A 15,525-nucleotide genomic window follows, 5' to 3' on the forward strand; every position below is an offset into this window, starting at 1 on the left:
ACTGTACATGAAACTTGGATTTGGTTGCTCCACATACCGAATCTTGCCACAATATTATTTAATTTAATCACAAGAAAGCTTCTTTAACAGCTTTTCTTTCCACTTCTCACCTTAATAGCTGAACCTGTAGAGCAGACAACTCCTTCCTTTGGATGAGTCTAAGTGTAGCCTGCTGAATATCAGAAGAGAATAACCAACTTCTGTCATTTGAACACGGAGCATCCAGCAGTACCTGTACAGCCAATGAGTAAAAGAATGAACAAAAGTATTACCTGTAAAGAAGTTAACTATCTGTGCAATGCATCCTGTTCGAAAGTATTGGAATATAATTTCTGTAGAAAATTTACAGCATCATTTTTTGCATTTTAGAAGCGTGAAAAAACAACCAGTTTAAAACATTTTACTGTTTTTGTGCATTTCTGAGACCAACCACACCCTATTTACTGCACCATGAATATTATTATAATTATCACCTGAATAGCTCCCACCCTTGATCTCCCTTGCTTATTCACCTATTTAAATGTTACAGAGTACTAACTGCTGTGCATTATTCATAATTCAATGTGATGAGTCAATAAGCAACATCATGTAACATATGCTCAAACACACATGCACGAAGTCTCAACAGTTCAAAGTTTAAGGTATGCAGAAAACATCTGGTCAACTCAGTAGACTCCTCCCAGACAAATCAGAAGGACCATCAAATGGAGAATAAGTTTTAACATTAAAATAAAAAGTTTCATCTTCCCTTCATGAGCATTTCACGGGACATGGTCAAACAGCTACAGATTACAGGTTACAGTAGGAAAGGAAGGAACAGAACAATAAAAGTATCATTTTAATTCCATCAGCCTGTCAATACATAATGGTTCTACCTTGTCGTACAATTCAGGATAGAGATCTCCCATCTGTCTCCCATCCAGTTCAGAGAGAGTAATTAAATTCATCAGGGGCTCTGGGATGAAGGATTCTAGTGTCTGCTTCAGCCACCTTGATCTCAGACTATCATACTCATTACAGCGAAGATGACCTAAACACAAATTAACTAGAATCAGTGCTCTTAAATTTTTATCCATATTAGAAGTTACAATTACGGATGTTTCAGTATTTCCCTGGGATTGTCAGAGATTATAATGTGTGTGCTTATATTACTGCACATTCTACCACACTGACGGATTTTTATAAACTTTCAACATGCTCCTAAAAGGTGATCCATAAATATTTAGTAATAAATACCTACAGAGTGGAAAACTTTCACAGTAAAACAAACTTAAAACGGTAACCCATATTCAAAGAGCAGTGGTATGAGTATTTTTCTGAGATCTTTCTACTGCTATGAGGAGGATACATGTCATTTTTTTAATTCATCACAAGCTTGGTCCTCATCTTATGTTCCCAAAGCATTTCAATTCCTCACCTACCAGAGGCTGGTAACCTACTTATACTGACATAAACACAGTTGCTTTTTTTATTTCTAGTCCTATAGCCATGACAATTACCCATTTAGATTAAACCTTGCTGTATACAGGCATTGCTCCAAGCAACAGAATCTCATTTTCCTCCTGCTCTTGCCCTTAGATACTCAATACTCCCATTCATTTTCCTTGCCTTTAGTCCCTCATGACACCACAAGAACCATAGCAGGCTGTGGATATGACCTATGTATACCATAACACGCACTCTCTTTCGGTTGAAATCGTCCTCCTAAAGCTTATTAATTACCTTTGCCAACAATCTGATCACCTTACAGCTAAGGTGTAGAACAACCCCCGGCACAAGTACTCCCTCCTCCAAAGATTCTCACTCTGCTAAATGAACTTGGGCCCATCCCTTTTATGCACCATCTACACACCCTGAGATTGCTTTATGTTCTTGTCCAGCCAACCCTGTGCAATTAACATACCGTATTATCACAAAGATGTAAAAATATTTGACACTTGGAAAAAGCTTGTTTTCCTGCACTAAGAACTCTGATTAATTTACAGTTACAGGAACATGCTTGGCAGCAGTACACGATTCACAGAGTACATTCTAGACAGGAAGAAAAAGCAGCACCATTTGGTTTTTCAATCTGCATTAATATGAAGCCCATTTACATAGTCACATGTCCAAGTTTTTGTCCTTACTAATACTAGGACAAACTGACTTCACAATATTCTGATTTCAACAATCTGAATCTACTGAGTACAGCGTCCCTTTTAAACTAAATTTTAATCTCACAACATACACAAACATGCCTTCTAATAACTTTGATAACTGCTCCTGGAACCTGATTTCTGTATTTTAATTGGCACAACAATAAAATACATTACCTGGCCAGGCACACTGCAGCATAGCTATTGATTTACCGCCTGGAGCAGCACACATATCCAAAATCCTTTCCCCATCCTTTATTTCCAATGCCAGCACCGGCAGAAGTGAAGCAGCATTCAGCAGATAATATTCCTTGAGTTTACCAATCTGGTGTTTTTGTGCAGGGAATCTTCCAGGAGTTCTACTGATGTAACATTTTAATGATCCTGGGAGATAGGGTAAGGTTTCCTGAAAGAGACTACGATACCCCTTCAAACGCAAGTTGTTCTTCAGTTCAGAGGAAAAGCTGAATTTATTAAGCAGAACAGCATATTGCCAGCACAATGGTGATGTGAGCACCTCCCTGGAGGTTTAAAAAGGAAAAACAAAGCAGAGTTATATTTAATAAGTGGCAGGTTACAGTTAAGTTTCCATAACATAGCAAGCCCTTCATCTCAGGGAATTAGAGCAAACACCACAGCTAGGTTTTGTGCTCGCCCACAGTTATGGTATTTTAAGTGTGTTCCGGTGGTTTGAGCCTATTTCCATAGGTTAATTATGAATTATGTAATGAAGAATTTCCTTCTATAGTTTTAAATGTGTTACTTTTCAATTTCATGAAATATCCCTTTGTTCTCATGTCAAGAGAAAGGATAAATAGGGATACTTGGTTTACCTCCATTATTGTTATATACAGGAACTCAGGAGTGTACAAACATAGAGAAGCTGTGAACTCATTTGTAAAAAAGACAGAAACAAAAAACCCTAATGCTGCTCCCAATTAATCTTTCACCTTGCTTTTTTAAATCAACCCTTCATGTGTTCTTTAATAACCAATGTATAATACTGTGGCTCTCAGAAATAAAAGGTATTTTGCTCCATACTAAAACTTGTCACATAGTAAATGGTCTCTGCAAATAACGAAATTTTCATGTCTGAAATCGGGGGCTGGGGGAGGGAGGGGAGTTTAATGCATTTGGTTTTCACTGAAAAGGATAACAGTGTTTGCTGATTTGGAATCCTTTTTGCATTCTTTGAAAAAAATAAAACCAACAGGGCTTTGTTAGCATTTACATTTTGGGAGACATAAGTCAAACAATGGACTGATCTGACTGATACTGACTAGCTGAATCCATAAAACTAAAAAGTGACTCCAAGAGCAGATCAAATGGGCACTAAAATCAACACACTTCATCCAACATCCATTACAATCTTCTCTGAAGAAGTTTTCTGAAAATAAACAAGCAAACAAAACAAAAAATAAACATTACAGATGGTCTTTTAATACTAGGGAAAGTTAGCAAATAAATCAAATGCAAATCTGTTTATATATTAGGCTCCCCAATCTTCTTTGAAAACTGTTAGAAAACAATTCGGAAGGATGTGGTTTAACAATGTGACTAGCCAATGAGGACAGAGACAAAAAGCATCTGATAAGCAGCTCTGACTTACTCTAAAATATTGGGCAGCACTATCCCATCGTGGCTTGGCCCTGTCCACATGGTACTAGAAAACTATCTAATGAGAACTATATTCTAATTATGTTTTGCCATCCTGCCAATTTAGAAAATAATGTTCTCCAACTCTACCTCTAAGGGGCAGATCTTCAGTTGTGTAATCTGTGAAAGCTCTGTTGAAATATCTTGGGGATGTCACGTAATTTCTATGTGACTCCGTTTTGCCGTTTGTAACATAGGAATAATGATCTCACCACAGGATGTAGCAGGAGAAGAAGCTGAATAGTGAGAGAATGTTATTTTAATAAAGCAGAGCTCAGAAAAGTACCCAGGGAAATAAATATAATTAATGATAAATCAAGTTACTTTTCGTTCTGTAATTGGAGTGATTCCTCTTTTGTACCGGTGAATATTTCTGAAGTTCATTTATCTTTTTTTGGTCACCGTCTCTGATATAATTATTGTTTCCTCATTTTTCAGTAAATTGCTACCGAAATATAAAATATGAAACTCGCTGATGCATCTCCCCTCCTTTGAACACATAAAGGGTTTTCCGTAGGCCAAATCCTGGTGCTACTGGAGTCAAAGCAAAAATCCCATTGACTTCAGCCAGACCATAATTTGGCCCAAAGTATTGTGAGGAGGAAAGAGAAGGAAGAAAGAACAGAAAGAAAAAAGGAAATCAGGAGGGAGGAGGAGAAAAGGAAAAAATATATATTTATTTCTCTTTACTTGTTATGGAACGTTACAGAGAGACGAAGGAATTGTTTATCTTATTTCTCTTAAAACTGGCTGTATTCACAATTGTTTTGCTTTTTTGACATTATTCAGACATGTTCAAGATAAAAATAATAAAAGCTATTTTGTTATGAAATAGTCCCTCATTTTAACTGTTTTCCAGTTTGTAAGTCTGTCTTGAAGGTCATCATGACACTCACTGATGAAGCAATTCAAGGCTATGACTAATACTTAGCTTTCAGCTCATACTATCGTCTCTTTTTCTTTCCACAACTAAGCGGAAACTAAGTGAGTTATGGTTATGGATAAGGCATCCAGCCTTTATATTTTCAATTCCTTGAGGGGATTTGTGCAAGTGGAATAATGTCCCATCAAGAATGAAAAGATAAGATTCCATATGTTAATAAAAGGGTCATGTCACCTAAACTGTATCTCTACATCAGGCGATGTGATCTTTCCTGCACTTTCCCTCATTTCCCAGATGCTTGACTAGAATTACTAAAGACAAGTGCTCATCTATCATTCCATGCTGGTATCCTAGTTTCTCCATAAAATAATCAGAAGCACAATTTCCAGTTTGTATGAATTCTATATAGTTCTTTGCAGTTATTTTATGGGGTCATAAAAAGAGAAAAAATAACCTGACTGTGCTCCATGCCTCTCCCAGCTCCTTCATGTATTGCTTCTCAAAGTGATCCAGAACAACTTGGCAGATCTGCTTTTGAGGCTTCCCTTCTGATTTCAGCTTAGAGGGAGGGGGAAAAAGTCACCATGAAAAACTATAAGCCTAAGATTGCAGTACATCAGATTTTAAATACATCTGTTTGGATTAATAATGACATTAAGGTGCTCAGGTACCCCATTGATGGGCATGGTATACATATTTTCAGGGCTGGCAACAGGAATTTTGGAGCCCTCTGTAAAATATGATGTATGAATACCATCTCTCCTGACCTGTGAACAAATCATCCAAACTGTATGCTTAAGATGCTCTGTCCCTGTGATTGCCAAATAAATTACAAGGATCCTGGGGCGCCAACATACCAGGAGCAAAATAAACAAACCATCATTAAGGAGATTATATCCCTAGAAAATTAGCACCCCTGCCAAGGAACCCCTCTCAACGTATCTAACTAAAAGACAGATGTTAAAGTGCATCCTTGTGCAAGTCATATGGAATCCAATCCTGCTTTGAAGAGTTATAGTAACTGCTTTCTTCTAGGAGTGAATAAGAATGGTAGAATTAATTCAACTGTTCGTTTTGTTTGTTTTACTTACATACACAAAGAAAATTCCTAGCAATATTTAGGGACTCATTCTACAGAATTAATCCACTGAGGTAGCTATTTGGTCTTCTGTACCAGATTAAGCTATTTAAAGAAGTTCTGCAAAGGAAAACACTGGGTTTGTGCTCTTTTTTTGCTTTTTTCAGGAATTCTGTGCCAAAAATATAAAAATTCTGCGTATTTTATTCATAAAAAAATAAATGTGGAGACTCCAGCATGGCAGTGGGGAGGACAGGCCACCAGCTGCATGAAGGTGGGAGGCCACCCTGCAGCCCTCGCCCCAGGACACGGACTTGGTGGTGAGGCTGCACCTGACCCTGACACAGTGCAAGAGCCGGGCCTGCCCCAGAAGCACCCCGGGCCCTGTCCCCCTGCTCCAGATGCACCAAGATAGCAAGTGAGAGGGACAGACACTCACACATCCAGGTGTGGGGCAGGCAGGCTCAGCCTACGCAGGAGCCAAGTGTGGAGGGGCTTAGTGTGGGGGGATCCAGGTGTGGGGAAAGAGGATTCTGTGTGGGGCAATCTGGGTGTGGGGGGAATCTGGATTCACAGTAGAGGTGCCAACCCTCCAGGATTGTCCCGGTGTCTGCAGGAATTAAAGATTAATCTTTAATTAAAGATTATGTCATGTGTTGAAACTTCCTGGAATACAACCAACCAAAACTGGCAACCCTAATGCACAGGGACTAGTTGTGGGGTCCAGGTAAAGGTAGTTCGGGCTCAGCAGGGCAGGTCTGGGTGTTGGGAATGGGCTCAGTAGGGGGGTCCGGATACTGGGGGCTTAGTGGGGAGGTCTGGGTGCAGCTGGTTGGAGCTCAGTGGGGTGGGGGTCCAGGTGTGGGGTGCTTGTCAGGATGACCCAGGTGCAGGAGGGTGGGACTTGTCTGGGTGGGGGTTCAAGTTCGGAGGGCTCAGCGGAGAATAGTCTGGGTGCAGTGCTGAGGGGCTGGATGCAGGGGCTTGGGCTTAGCCGGGGGAGGGAGAGGAGTTCAGGTGCAGGGGGGGTCTGGGAGCTAGGGGTGAGGCTCAATGGGGTATGTGGCTGGGGGACTTGGTAGGGGGATTCTGGGTGTGAGGGGTTGAGGTTTGTTGTGGGGGGGTCTGGGTATGGGGGGGTCCAGATGCATCGGGGTTGGGCACATGGGGGAGCAGATCCCCATACAGTGACTCCTCCCCCTGCAGCTTAGGAGCGATTGGGGCAGGAAGTGCCGGGGGGGGAGAGAGGGGTGGAAATACGGAGCTTCCTGCATTTCCTCAGCCACTCCTTGCAGGGGAAGAGGAAGTCCCGTCCTACCCAGCCCAGCCGGGACTAGCAGATGAGTGCTTCCCTGTAGTGATTTACCTCCACACGGGCTGGTCTGGGGGTGTGTGAAACTACATGCCCACACTGCTGTGGAGGGGTGCGTGACCGCTCTTGCAGCTTCCCTTTGCTTCCCCAGCATTTTTATGCGGGGCAGCAAAGAAATCTGCCAGGGACATGAATTCTGGTGCAGAATTCCACCCAAAGTATTCTTTAGGCCAGGGGTAGGCAACCTGTGGCATGCGAGCTGATTTTCAGTGGCACTCACACTGCCTGGGTCCTGGCCACAGGTCCGGGGGATCTCTGCATTTTAATTTAATTTTAAATGAAGCTTCTTAAACATTTTAAAATCCTTATTTACTTTACATACAACAATAGTTTAGTTCTATATTATAGACTTATAGAAAGAGACCTTCTATAAACATTAAAATGTATTACTGGCACGCGAAACCTTAAATTAGAGTTACTAAATGAAGACTCGGCACACCACTTCTGAAAGGTTGCCAATCCCTGCTTTAAACTATATAAAGAGGGGACTAAAAGGCTGGAAGGAAAAGTGCTTTTAAAAGAGGAAGGATTGGGGTGTTTTTTTTTTTTTTTTTAAATAGAATTGAGGTCTTGTGTTCCATTTCCCTTGGAAGACTACGGATGACTGGAGAACTAGTTGGATTAGTAAATCAAACCTACTATGGCAGTGAAGCTTGAGCGATTGAGAGAAGAAGGGATTTTTAGACAGCCTGTTTACAATGTTGCTTTTGTTTGTGCGCATTCGTTAAGCATGTGCGTTAACAAAAACATCTAACACATAATTAGGAGGAAAAATCTCTTGGCTAAAGAGTCAATACTCCTGCACCTTCAATTAACAGATATGAAAACTTCTCTTTCCAGTTCTGTGGCTCAGCAAGGAGACCTCCAGCAAAAAGCAAGAAAGCAAAACTTGATAATTCTAAGGCATAAAAAAGCCAAGAAAATAAACTGAAGAAAAAAATTCATTTTTTTCAGGTCTTCTTCATATCTCATAAAGATACAAAAATAAAAACCAGCACCAACATATTCTTTCTCCTTCCTCCCCTCCCCCCCCCACACTTTGTAGATCACCTTTAAGCAGGAAAATTGACAGAATTATGGAACCAACATAACCAATTTGTGCAGATTATTATTATTTTACAGAGATGTGTAACGGGGCTGCATATGTGTATCTGAAAATATAATCTGAAATTAACAGGTATAGTTGAGAGCATAATTACACCAGCAGAATCTCTATCACTGGTGATAATACAAAAGAAAAGAGTTTGACTGTCAGGCTATTTATCTACACTAGAAAGGGTTGTACTTGTTTTCAGCAATGATGCAATTATATTTTTGCTGAAAACTGTTATAGATTTTTCTTCCTTAAAACATAAAGTACATATGTGGGGCTGGTATGTAGGGGGGGGAAATTTACTTGCATATTAAGTAAGTCTTATTTAAAATCAGAGTGGCACACTGCATATGGACCTCCACATCGTCATTTTAGAATGTCACTTTTCAGGGTAGAAATATACTTGTAAGTACCCAATAAAAAGCTAAGCATAGGAGCCCTGAAGTATATAAGGAGGAAAATAAAAACACAGTTATTTATAAAAACTGGCTACTGTTTACAAAAGCTCTGTAACGCAGTCAGTTGGTTTAGATTTTAGACGCAATAATTTAGGACCAAATTGCAGGCAGAGAGAAGTGGCCTGATACACAGGAGCTGGGATACACCTACATTTCTTAATCTGCTAGTTCTGTGATGTTAAAAGTTAAGGCCCCAGTCCTGCATGTGGGTGGACCTCTGGGCCTACGCAGAGCCCCTGAAGTCAATGTGGGTCTGTCCAAAGGGTACTCTATGCAGGAGTGGGACCCACAATATCTGAGCTGGTTGGAATATTTTTGACAGCACACAGAAGTGAAGACCACCAAAAAATGTCAAGACCACTTTTTCTATTTTCTGGCCCACTGAGCCCCAACCAGCTTCACCTGGACCCCCACCCAATCAAGCCCCACTCCCCCAGCATCCAGACACGCCCCCACTGAGCCCCATCTCCCCACACTCAGACCCCCCTGCTGAGCCCCAACCTCCTTCACCTGGATCCCCTGCAGAGTCCCATTGCCTCTGCACCCGGACCCCCCAAACAAGCCCCTGTGCAGCCAGATCCCCCACTGAGCCACCCACACCCAGACTGCCCCCCACACAGAAACCTCTCACCCCACACTTGGATCCCCCCACACTAAGTCCCTCCACACTTGGATCCTGCTGGGCTGAGCCTGCCCACCCACACCTGGTGCACCTGGCACAGAGGGGCAGGCCCAGCCCTTGCATTGTGTCCGGGTTGGGTGCAGCCTCACTGTTGAGTCCCTGTACCGGGGGAGGTGGGGGCTCCAGGGTGATCTCCCATCTCAATGCAGCCAGTTGGCCAGTGCTCCCTACTGTCATGCTGGAGCCTCCACATTTATGTATTGACAAATAAAATATTCAGAACTTTGCAGAATTTAAAAATATTGTGCGCATAATTTTTATTTTTTGGCACAGAACTCCTTCAGTAATAAAAAAATCAAAAGTCAGGGCCCTCCAAAACCATAAGACTGGCTTAAAAAAATCATGAACCACTAGTTTCAAGTAGCTTTTTCCTCCACCTCCTTTGTCAGGGCTTTTGTCAACACAGGGAAATTTGCCAGCATACCTATAATAATTATACCAGTATGACTTTGTGTGTGGACATTCTTATTCTGCAAGAAGACTATCCACTCAGGGAGCTACACTGGTAAATGGTGGATGCTGTATAACTTGAACTGCTTAACTGTGAATTCGGTGTAACTGTAGTCTTTAAGCCATGATTTGAGGACGCCGATAACTTAGCCAGAGGTCAGGGGTCTATTACAGGAGTGGATGGGTAAAGTTCTGTGTCCTGCATTGTGCAGGAGGTCAGACCAGATGATCATGATGGTCCCTTTTGACCTTAATGTCTATGAGTCTGTAACTATAGTAGAGGTTCTCAAACTGTGGGTTGGGACCCCATTTTAATGGGGTTGCCAGGGCCAGCATTAGACTTGCTGGGACCCAGGGCTGAATCTGAAGCCCAAGCTTCACCCGGCGCAGCAGGGCCGGGATCTACCCCCCAACCTCCTGGGTCATGCAGTAATCATGTTGTCAAAAGGGGGTCGGCAGCGAAATTAAGTTTGCGAACTCCTGAACTATAGAAATATAATCATACCAGTACAGGTAAGCCAATAACTTTCCCACGTAGATGAGCCCTTGCCCTCTCTCTACTGCACACAGGAAAACTCAGAAAAATCATGTGATGTTAAAGAAAGCTCCCTGTTACCCAGCTCTGCCGACATGCAGCATTCAAAAATCGTGAGTCAAACTCTAAAAATTCATCAGAGTGGCTTACCAAACCCACCACCATTTCAAACAACAAAGTTGGGGCTTTTTTTTCTTTGCTTTCCAAGGCCCCTACGCACATTTAGATCACAATATAAAAGCTTAATCCCACAATCAAGAATAAAAGGAGTACTTGTGGCACCTTAGAGACAAACAAATTTATTTGAGCATAAGCTTTTGTGAGCTACAAAGTGAGCTGTAGCTCACAAAAGCTTATGCCCAAATAAATTTGTTCGTCTCTAAGGTGCCACAAGTACTCCTTTTCTTTTTGCTAATACAGACTAACACGGCTGCTACTCTGAAAACAATCAAGAATAGGGCCCTACCAAAATCACGGTCCGTTTTGGTCAATTACACAGTCATCGAATTTTTAAAATAGTAAATTTCATGATTTCAGATATTTAAAACTGAAATTTCAGTGTCATAATTGCAGAGGTCCTGACCCAAAAAGGAGTTGGGGTGGGGGACAAGGGTGTATTATTGTAGGGGGGCTCAAAGTACTTCCTTACTTCGGCGCTGCTGCCTTCAGAACTGGCCAGCTGGAGACCGGCGGCTGCCTGCTCTGAGCCCAGCGTCAGCCAGAGCGCAGAAGTAAGGATGGCATGTTATTGCCACCCTGACTTCTACACTGCTGCCCTCAGAGCTGGGCCCTGAGTTGGCGGCCTGACAGTGGCAGCTGCCAAGTTCTGAAGGCAGCAGTGCAGAAGTAAGGGTGGCATAGCATAGGCGCCGATTCCGTGGGTGCTCTAGGGCTGGATCACCCATGGGGAAAAATTAGTGGATGCTACACACTCACTGGCAGCCAAGCTCCCCCTTCCTCGCCTCTTCCCCCCAGAGCGTGCTGCGTCCCCACTCCTCCCCAGCGCTCCCCCGCCCCCCTGCTGCTGCCACCTAACAGCTGTTTGGCAGCGCTTAGGACTTTCCGGAGGGACGCGGCACGCTTTTGGGAGGAGGTGGAGAAGAGGCGGGGCAGGGAACTGGGGGCAGGGGTGGGGCCAAGCACCCACGGGGCAGAGGGGAAGTTGGCACCTATGTGGCATGGTACGGTATTGACAAGAGCTGGGCGCCCCGCCAACAGCCACCACTCTCCGGCCACCCAGCTCTGAAGTCAGTGCAGAAGTCAGGGTGGCAATATCATGATCCCTGTAAAATAAATTTGTGATCCCCCCCCCCCGCCCCGCCAACTCCCTTTTGGGTGAGGACCCCCATTTGAGAAACGCTGGTCTCCCATGAAATCTATACAGTATAGAGTAAAAAGCACACAAAAGACCAGATTTCACAGAGGGAAGACCAGTCTTCATGGTCCCCGACGCATTTTTCATGGCCGTGAATTTGGTAGGGCCCTAATCTTGAAGGCCCAGGGGGAAAAAAATGGAAATGAACACCAAGGTTGTCACAACCTCAGGAACTGGCGCTTTAAAAATAAAAAAAATAACATACTCCGCGCGAGTCTAGCCGTGGAGATGGCAACCCTGGGAGGGAGCGCTCACTGCAGCAGCCCTGGAGAAGAGGGGAGAGGTGGGGCGAGCCAAGGGGAGAGGAAGAAGCGGTGCTGAACCCTGCTGCCGCTCTCCTCCCTCGCCCCCCGCCTGCCCACTAACAGCTCGGGGGGGGGGGGGGGGGGTTGCTCGGGTCGAGCCATTTCTCCCCCGCTCACCGCGCTCCACTCCGGACTCTTTGCAGAGCGGAGGCCGACCCCCCTCCGGCGCTCAGCGGCCCCGCCGGCCCGGCCCCAGCGCAAGCTTGGGGGCGCAGTGGGGCAGGAGGAAGGGCTCTTTCCCAAGGGCAAGGGGGCCCGAGTCCCTCCCCAATCTCCGGAGCTGGCTGTTGCCACCGCACACTGGCCCACCCCGCGCAGCAGCCTTCCCGAGGCCCGGCCCCCGCCTCTCACCCGCTCCTGGGCCAGGGAAGGGGCCCCCCGCGGCCCACAGGAGGCAGCGAGCTGGCGGCGCAGCCGCGCTGGGGCGCGCAGCAGCCGCCGCCGCATGGGGAAGAGGCGCCGGGCCGGGCGTGTGGGCCGCGCTCGGGGGAGGGGCCGCGTGGCCGGCTGCTGCGCGCCCTGGCGGGGGGGGGGGGGGGTCGCAGAGCGGGCGGGGCTCAGCGCCAAACAGCGCCGCCCCCACAGAGAGGACGCAGCCGGGCCGGGCCGGGCCGGGCGCTCAGCTGAGCTCGCTCAAGGGCTGCGGCGCCACCTCGCTGCTGCTGGAGCTGGGCCGGCCACGAGAAAGGCCGCTGCGGTGCGCTGCTGAGGCGGGAGCACCGAGCTGCCCAGGCGGATTGACAGGCCCTCTCACTGACCGCCTCCCCTCCTGGCGCCCTTGCACACGCAGCTGCCCGGTCGCGTGTCATCAGCCCGAGCCAAGCTGCTGCCCTTGCTCGCAGAAAGCGGCACCTCACAGCAACGCTCAGTCCTGCTCTCGAAATCTGCCACGCTCATTTTCACAGGGCAAACAGAAAAGGAGGACTGGGGGCACCGTAGAGACTAACCAATTTATTTGAGCATAAGCTTTCGTGAGCTACAGCTCACTTCATCGGATGAAGCTGTAGCTCTCGAAAGCTCATGCTCAAATAAATGTGTTAGTCTCTACGGTGCCACAAGTACTCCTTTTCTTTTTGCAACTACAGACTAACGCGGCTGTTACTCTGAAACCTGTCACAGGGCAGTTTCCCCTCTCCCTCCAAAGTCACATGAGGAGGAATTCCCCACCCGACAGGCAAAGACGCTCCCTCTCCACCACCTCAATCCATCAGTCGCGATTGCCAACTCCACAGAGCAGGAAATCACCAGACAAACCCTGAAAGGTCGCTAGATGTAGCTGTTGAAGCACTCAAAAAGAGTCAAAAATGTCACAGAAAAACTTCCAGAAAATTCAACAGAGAATGATATACACACACACAGGTGAGTATAGTCACAAAATCATTCACAAGCAGCTCAACAGTGTTAATAAAATCTATTCCATGCTCCTCTTACTACGTTGTGTTGCACACCAGAAGCAACAACAGTATGCATCCGATGAAGTGAGCTGTAGCTCACGAAAGCTTATGCTCAAATAAATTGGTTAGTCTCTAAGGTGCCACAAGTACTCCTGTTCTTTTCGCGGATACAGACTAACACGGCTGTTACTCTGAAACAGTAGGCTGTCATCACCAGGAGGGCGCCCTCTGCTCATGGTAAAGGGCACATTGTACACTGCAGCGCTGGTTAATTTCAGCGGAGGCCAGGGTTGGTTAATTTCAGATGAGCCTCCCTTTCTTGCCAGCCTGGATTTGAGCAGACAGGTTAGTGAAAGGGAGGGCCCAGAACAAGGGGTAAGAGGACCTTCGCTCGGCCCTGCAGAAAGCCAAGAAAGTAGATTTAAAAACAAAAATCCGTTAGCTGGACCCCTTCCCCCCTGCTTCCAGGATTTCATTTCTCAGAACAGCTGGGCAGCTAACCCCCGGCCAAGCCAAGGGAAGGAGTAAAGGGGAACTGAAATCAGGCTAGCTTCACCTTTGATCCTGTAGTAAGGGCTTAATTCCTGGGGGCACAGTGTCCAGTCTCATCCCACCCCATCTTCCAGCCATGGGGCTCTCCTCACTGGCTAACCTGCCTCCCCCTCCCAGCCTGCTTCATTAGGCATCTTTCCCTGCATCACAGAGTGTACTATCTACTACAAAGAAAGAACACATTTGGGTAAAAACAAGCCCTAGCTAATGTGCTGCTGTCTCCAAAGTGCGTCTGGCTTTAGCAAAGTATTTAATTGGCCTCCACAAACTTCTTTTCCTCACCTGCAGATTATAGTGATATCAGCCCAAGGAGCCCTAGAATGTGCTTCCTTCCAAGGACATGCTCAAGTGAGCTGTAATGACAATGATGTAGTGTGCAACAGAATGTCGTAAGAGGAGCATGGAATGGATTTTATTAACACTATTGAGCTGCTTGTGAATGATTTTGTGACTATACATATTGGTGACTTCTTTCTCTGAGTGTCACTGTAATTGGCAGTAAAAGTCACTAGATTTGTCAGTGGTCACTTCAACACTTATTTTCTCACTAAGGAAACCAAACAGTCATTAAATCTAGTGACAAAGTCGGTAAGTTGGCAACACATCTCCCCACAATATGCAATCCTGCCTCCTCCACTATCCTCCTCCAAAAATACCTCTGGAACCTGGCTCTCACTCTGTGGTGTCTCCCTGAATAGCTTCATTTGTGTCTGCTTCTGTTGATTCCCTCAGTGGCACCAGATCCTCTTGGGAACAGAGGGCCCTTCAGCAGCAATCCTAGCGACTGGGGGAGCATGGTGGCAACCTCAGCCCTATAACTTTAAAAGACCTGTCTCTTGCAAAAATAAGTGGCTACTAACATCCTACATTGACATGGTGCAAGTAGCGATGGCAAGGGAGCACACAGAATAATGTGAGGTTGAGGCCTTATCTCATGGCCAATCAGACCTAGGAAAGCTCCTAGCCCTTTGAAGTTTCTGGCCTCACATTGCCACAGCTCAGCTTCCATTTCTGGTGTTTCATAAGATAGTGTAGAGTAGAACCTCAGAGTTACAAACTGACCAGTCAACCACACATCTCATTTGGAACCGGAAGTATACCATGGGGCAGCAGGCAAAAATAAAAAAAGCAAGTACAGTACAGTACTGTGTTAAACGTAAACTACTTAAAAAAAAAGATAAAGCAGCACTTTTCTTCTGCATAGTAAAGTTTCAAAGCTGTATTAAGTCAATGTTCAGCTGTAAACTTTTGAAAGAACTATAACATCTTGTTCATAGAATACTAGAAGATTAGGGTTAGGAGAGACCTCAGGAGGTCATCTAGTCCAACCCTAGCTCAAAATTCAGAATTACAAACATGTTGGGAATGGAGATTGTTCGTAACTCTGAAATGTTCTCTGAGAGTAGAAGTCTGAGGTTCTACTGTACATTAAAATGAGTGCTGGTTACAGATACCAAGCCAAAAAAAAAAAAAATACAACCCATTTACCAGAAAATCCAGGATGTTTTCAGTATGTTGATAATCCAGCCTCAGGGGGAAAAAAAAAAAAATCAACCA

The 15,525-nt window shown here is 45.1% G+C and overlaps 1 protein-coding gene across 12 annotated transcripts in view; it reads right to left on the reverse strand.

Moving 5' to 3' along the window:
- Positions 1–12,518, reverse strand: part of NSUN3 (NOP2/Sun RNA methyltransferase 3) — a 28,575-nt gene extending 16,057 nt beyond the window's left edge. Inside the window, exons 1-7 of one of the 12 annotated variants that reach the window (XM_073305467.1) lie at positions 12,374–12,395; positions 4,116–4,352; positions 3,882–4,027; positions 3,483–3,522; positions 2,313–2,656; positions 876–1,030; positions 111–232 (exon numbers count right to left, since the gene is read on the reverse strand). In XM_073305467.1, the coding sequence (XP_073161568.1) occupies positions 111–232; positions 876–1,030; positions 2,313–2,656; positions 3,483–3,487 (626 nt within the window). In that variant the 5' untranslated portion in view covers positions 3,488–3,522; positions 3,882–4,027; positions 4,116–4,352; positions 12,374–12,395. The other 11 variants (XM_073305476.1, XM_073305448.1, XM_073305439.1 and 8 more) reach the window with 11 other exon arrangements.
- Positions 12,519–15,525: the final 3,007 nt, after the last annotated feature.

The sequence above is a fragment of the Lepidochelys kempii genome, chromosome 1, assembly GCF_965140265.1.
Source record: "Lepidochelys kempii isolate rLepKem1 chromosome 1, rLepKem1.hap2, whole genome shotgun sequence".
NCBI classification, from domain to species: domain Eukaryota; kingdom Metazoa; phylum Chordata; order Testudines; family Cheloniidae; genus Lepidochelys; species Lepidochelys kempii.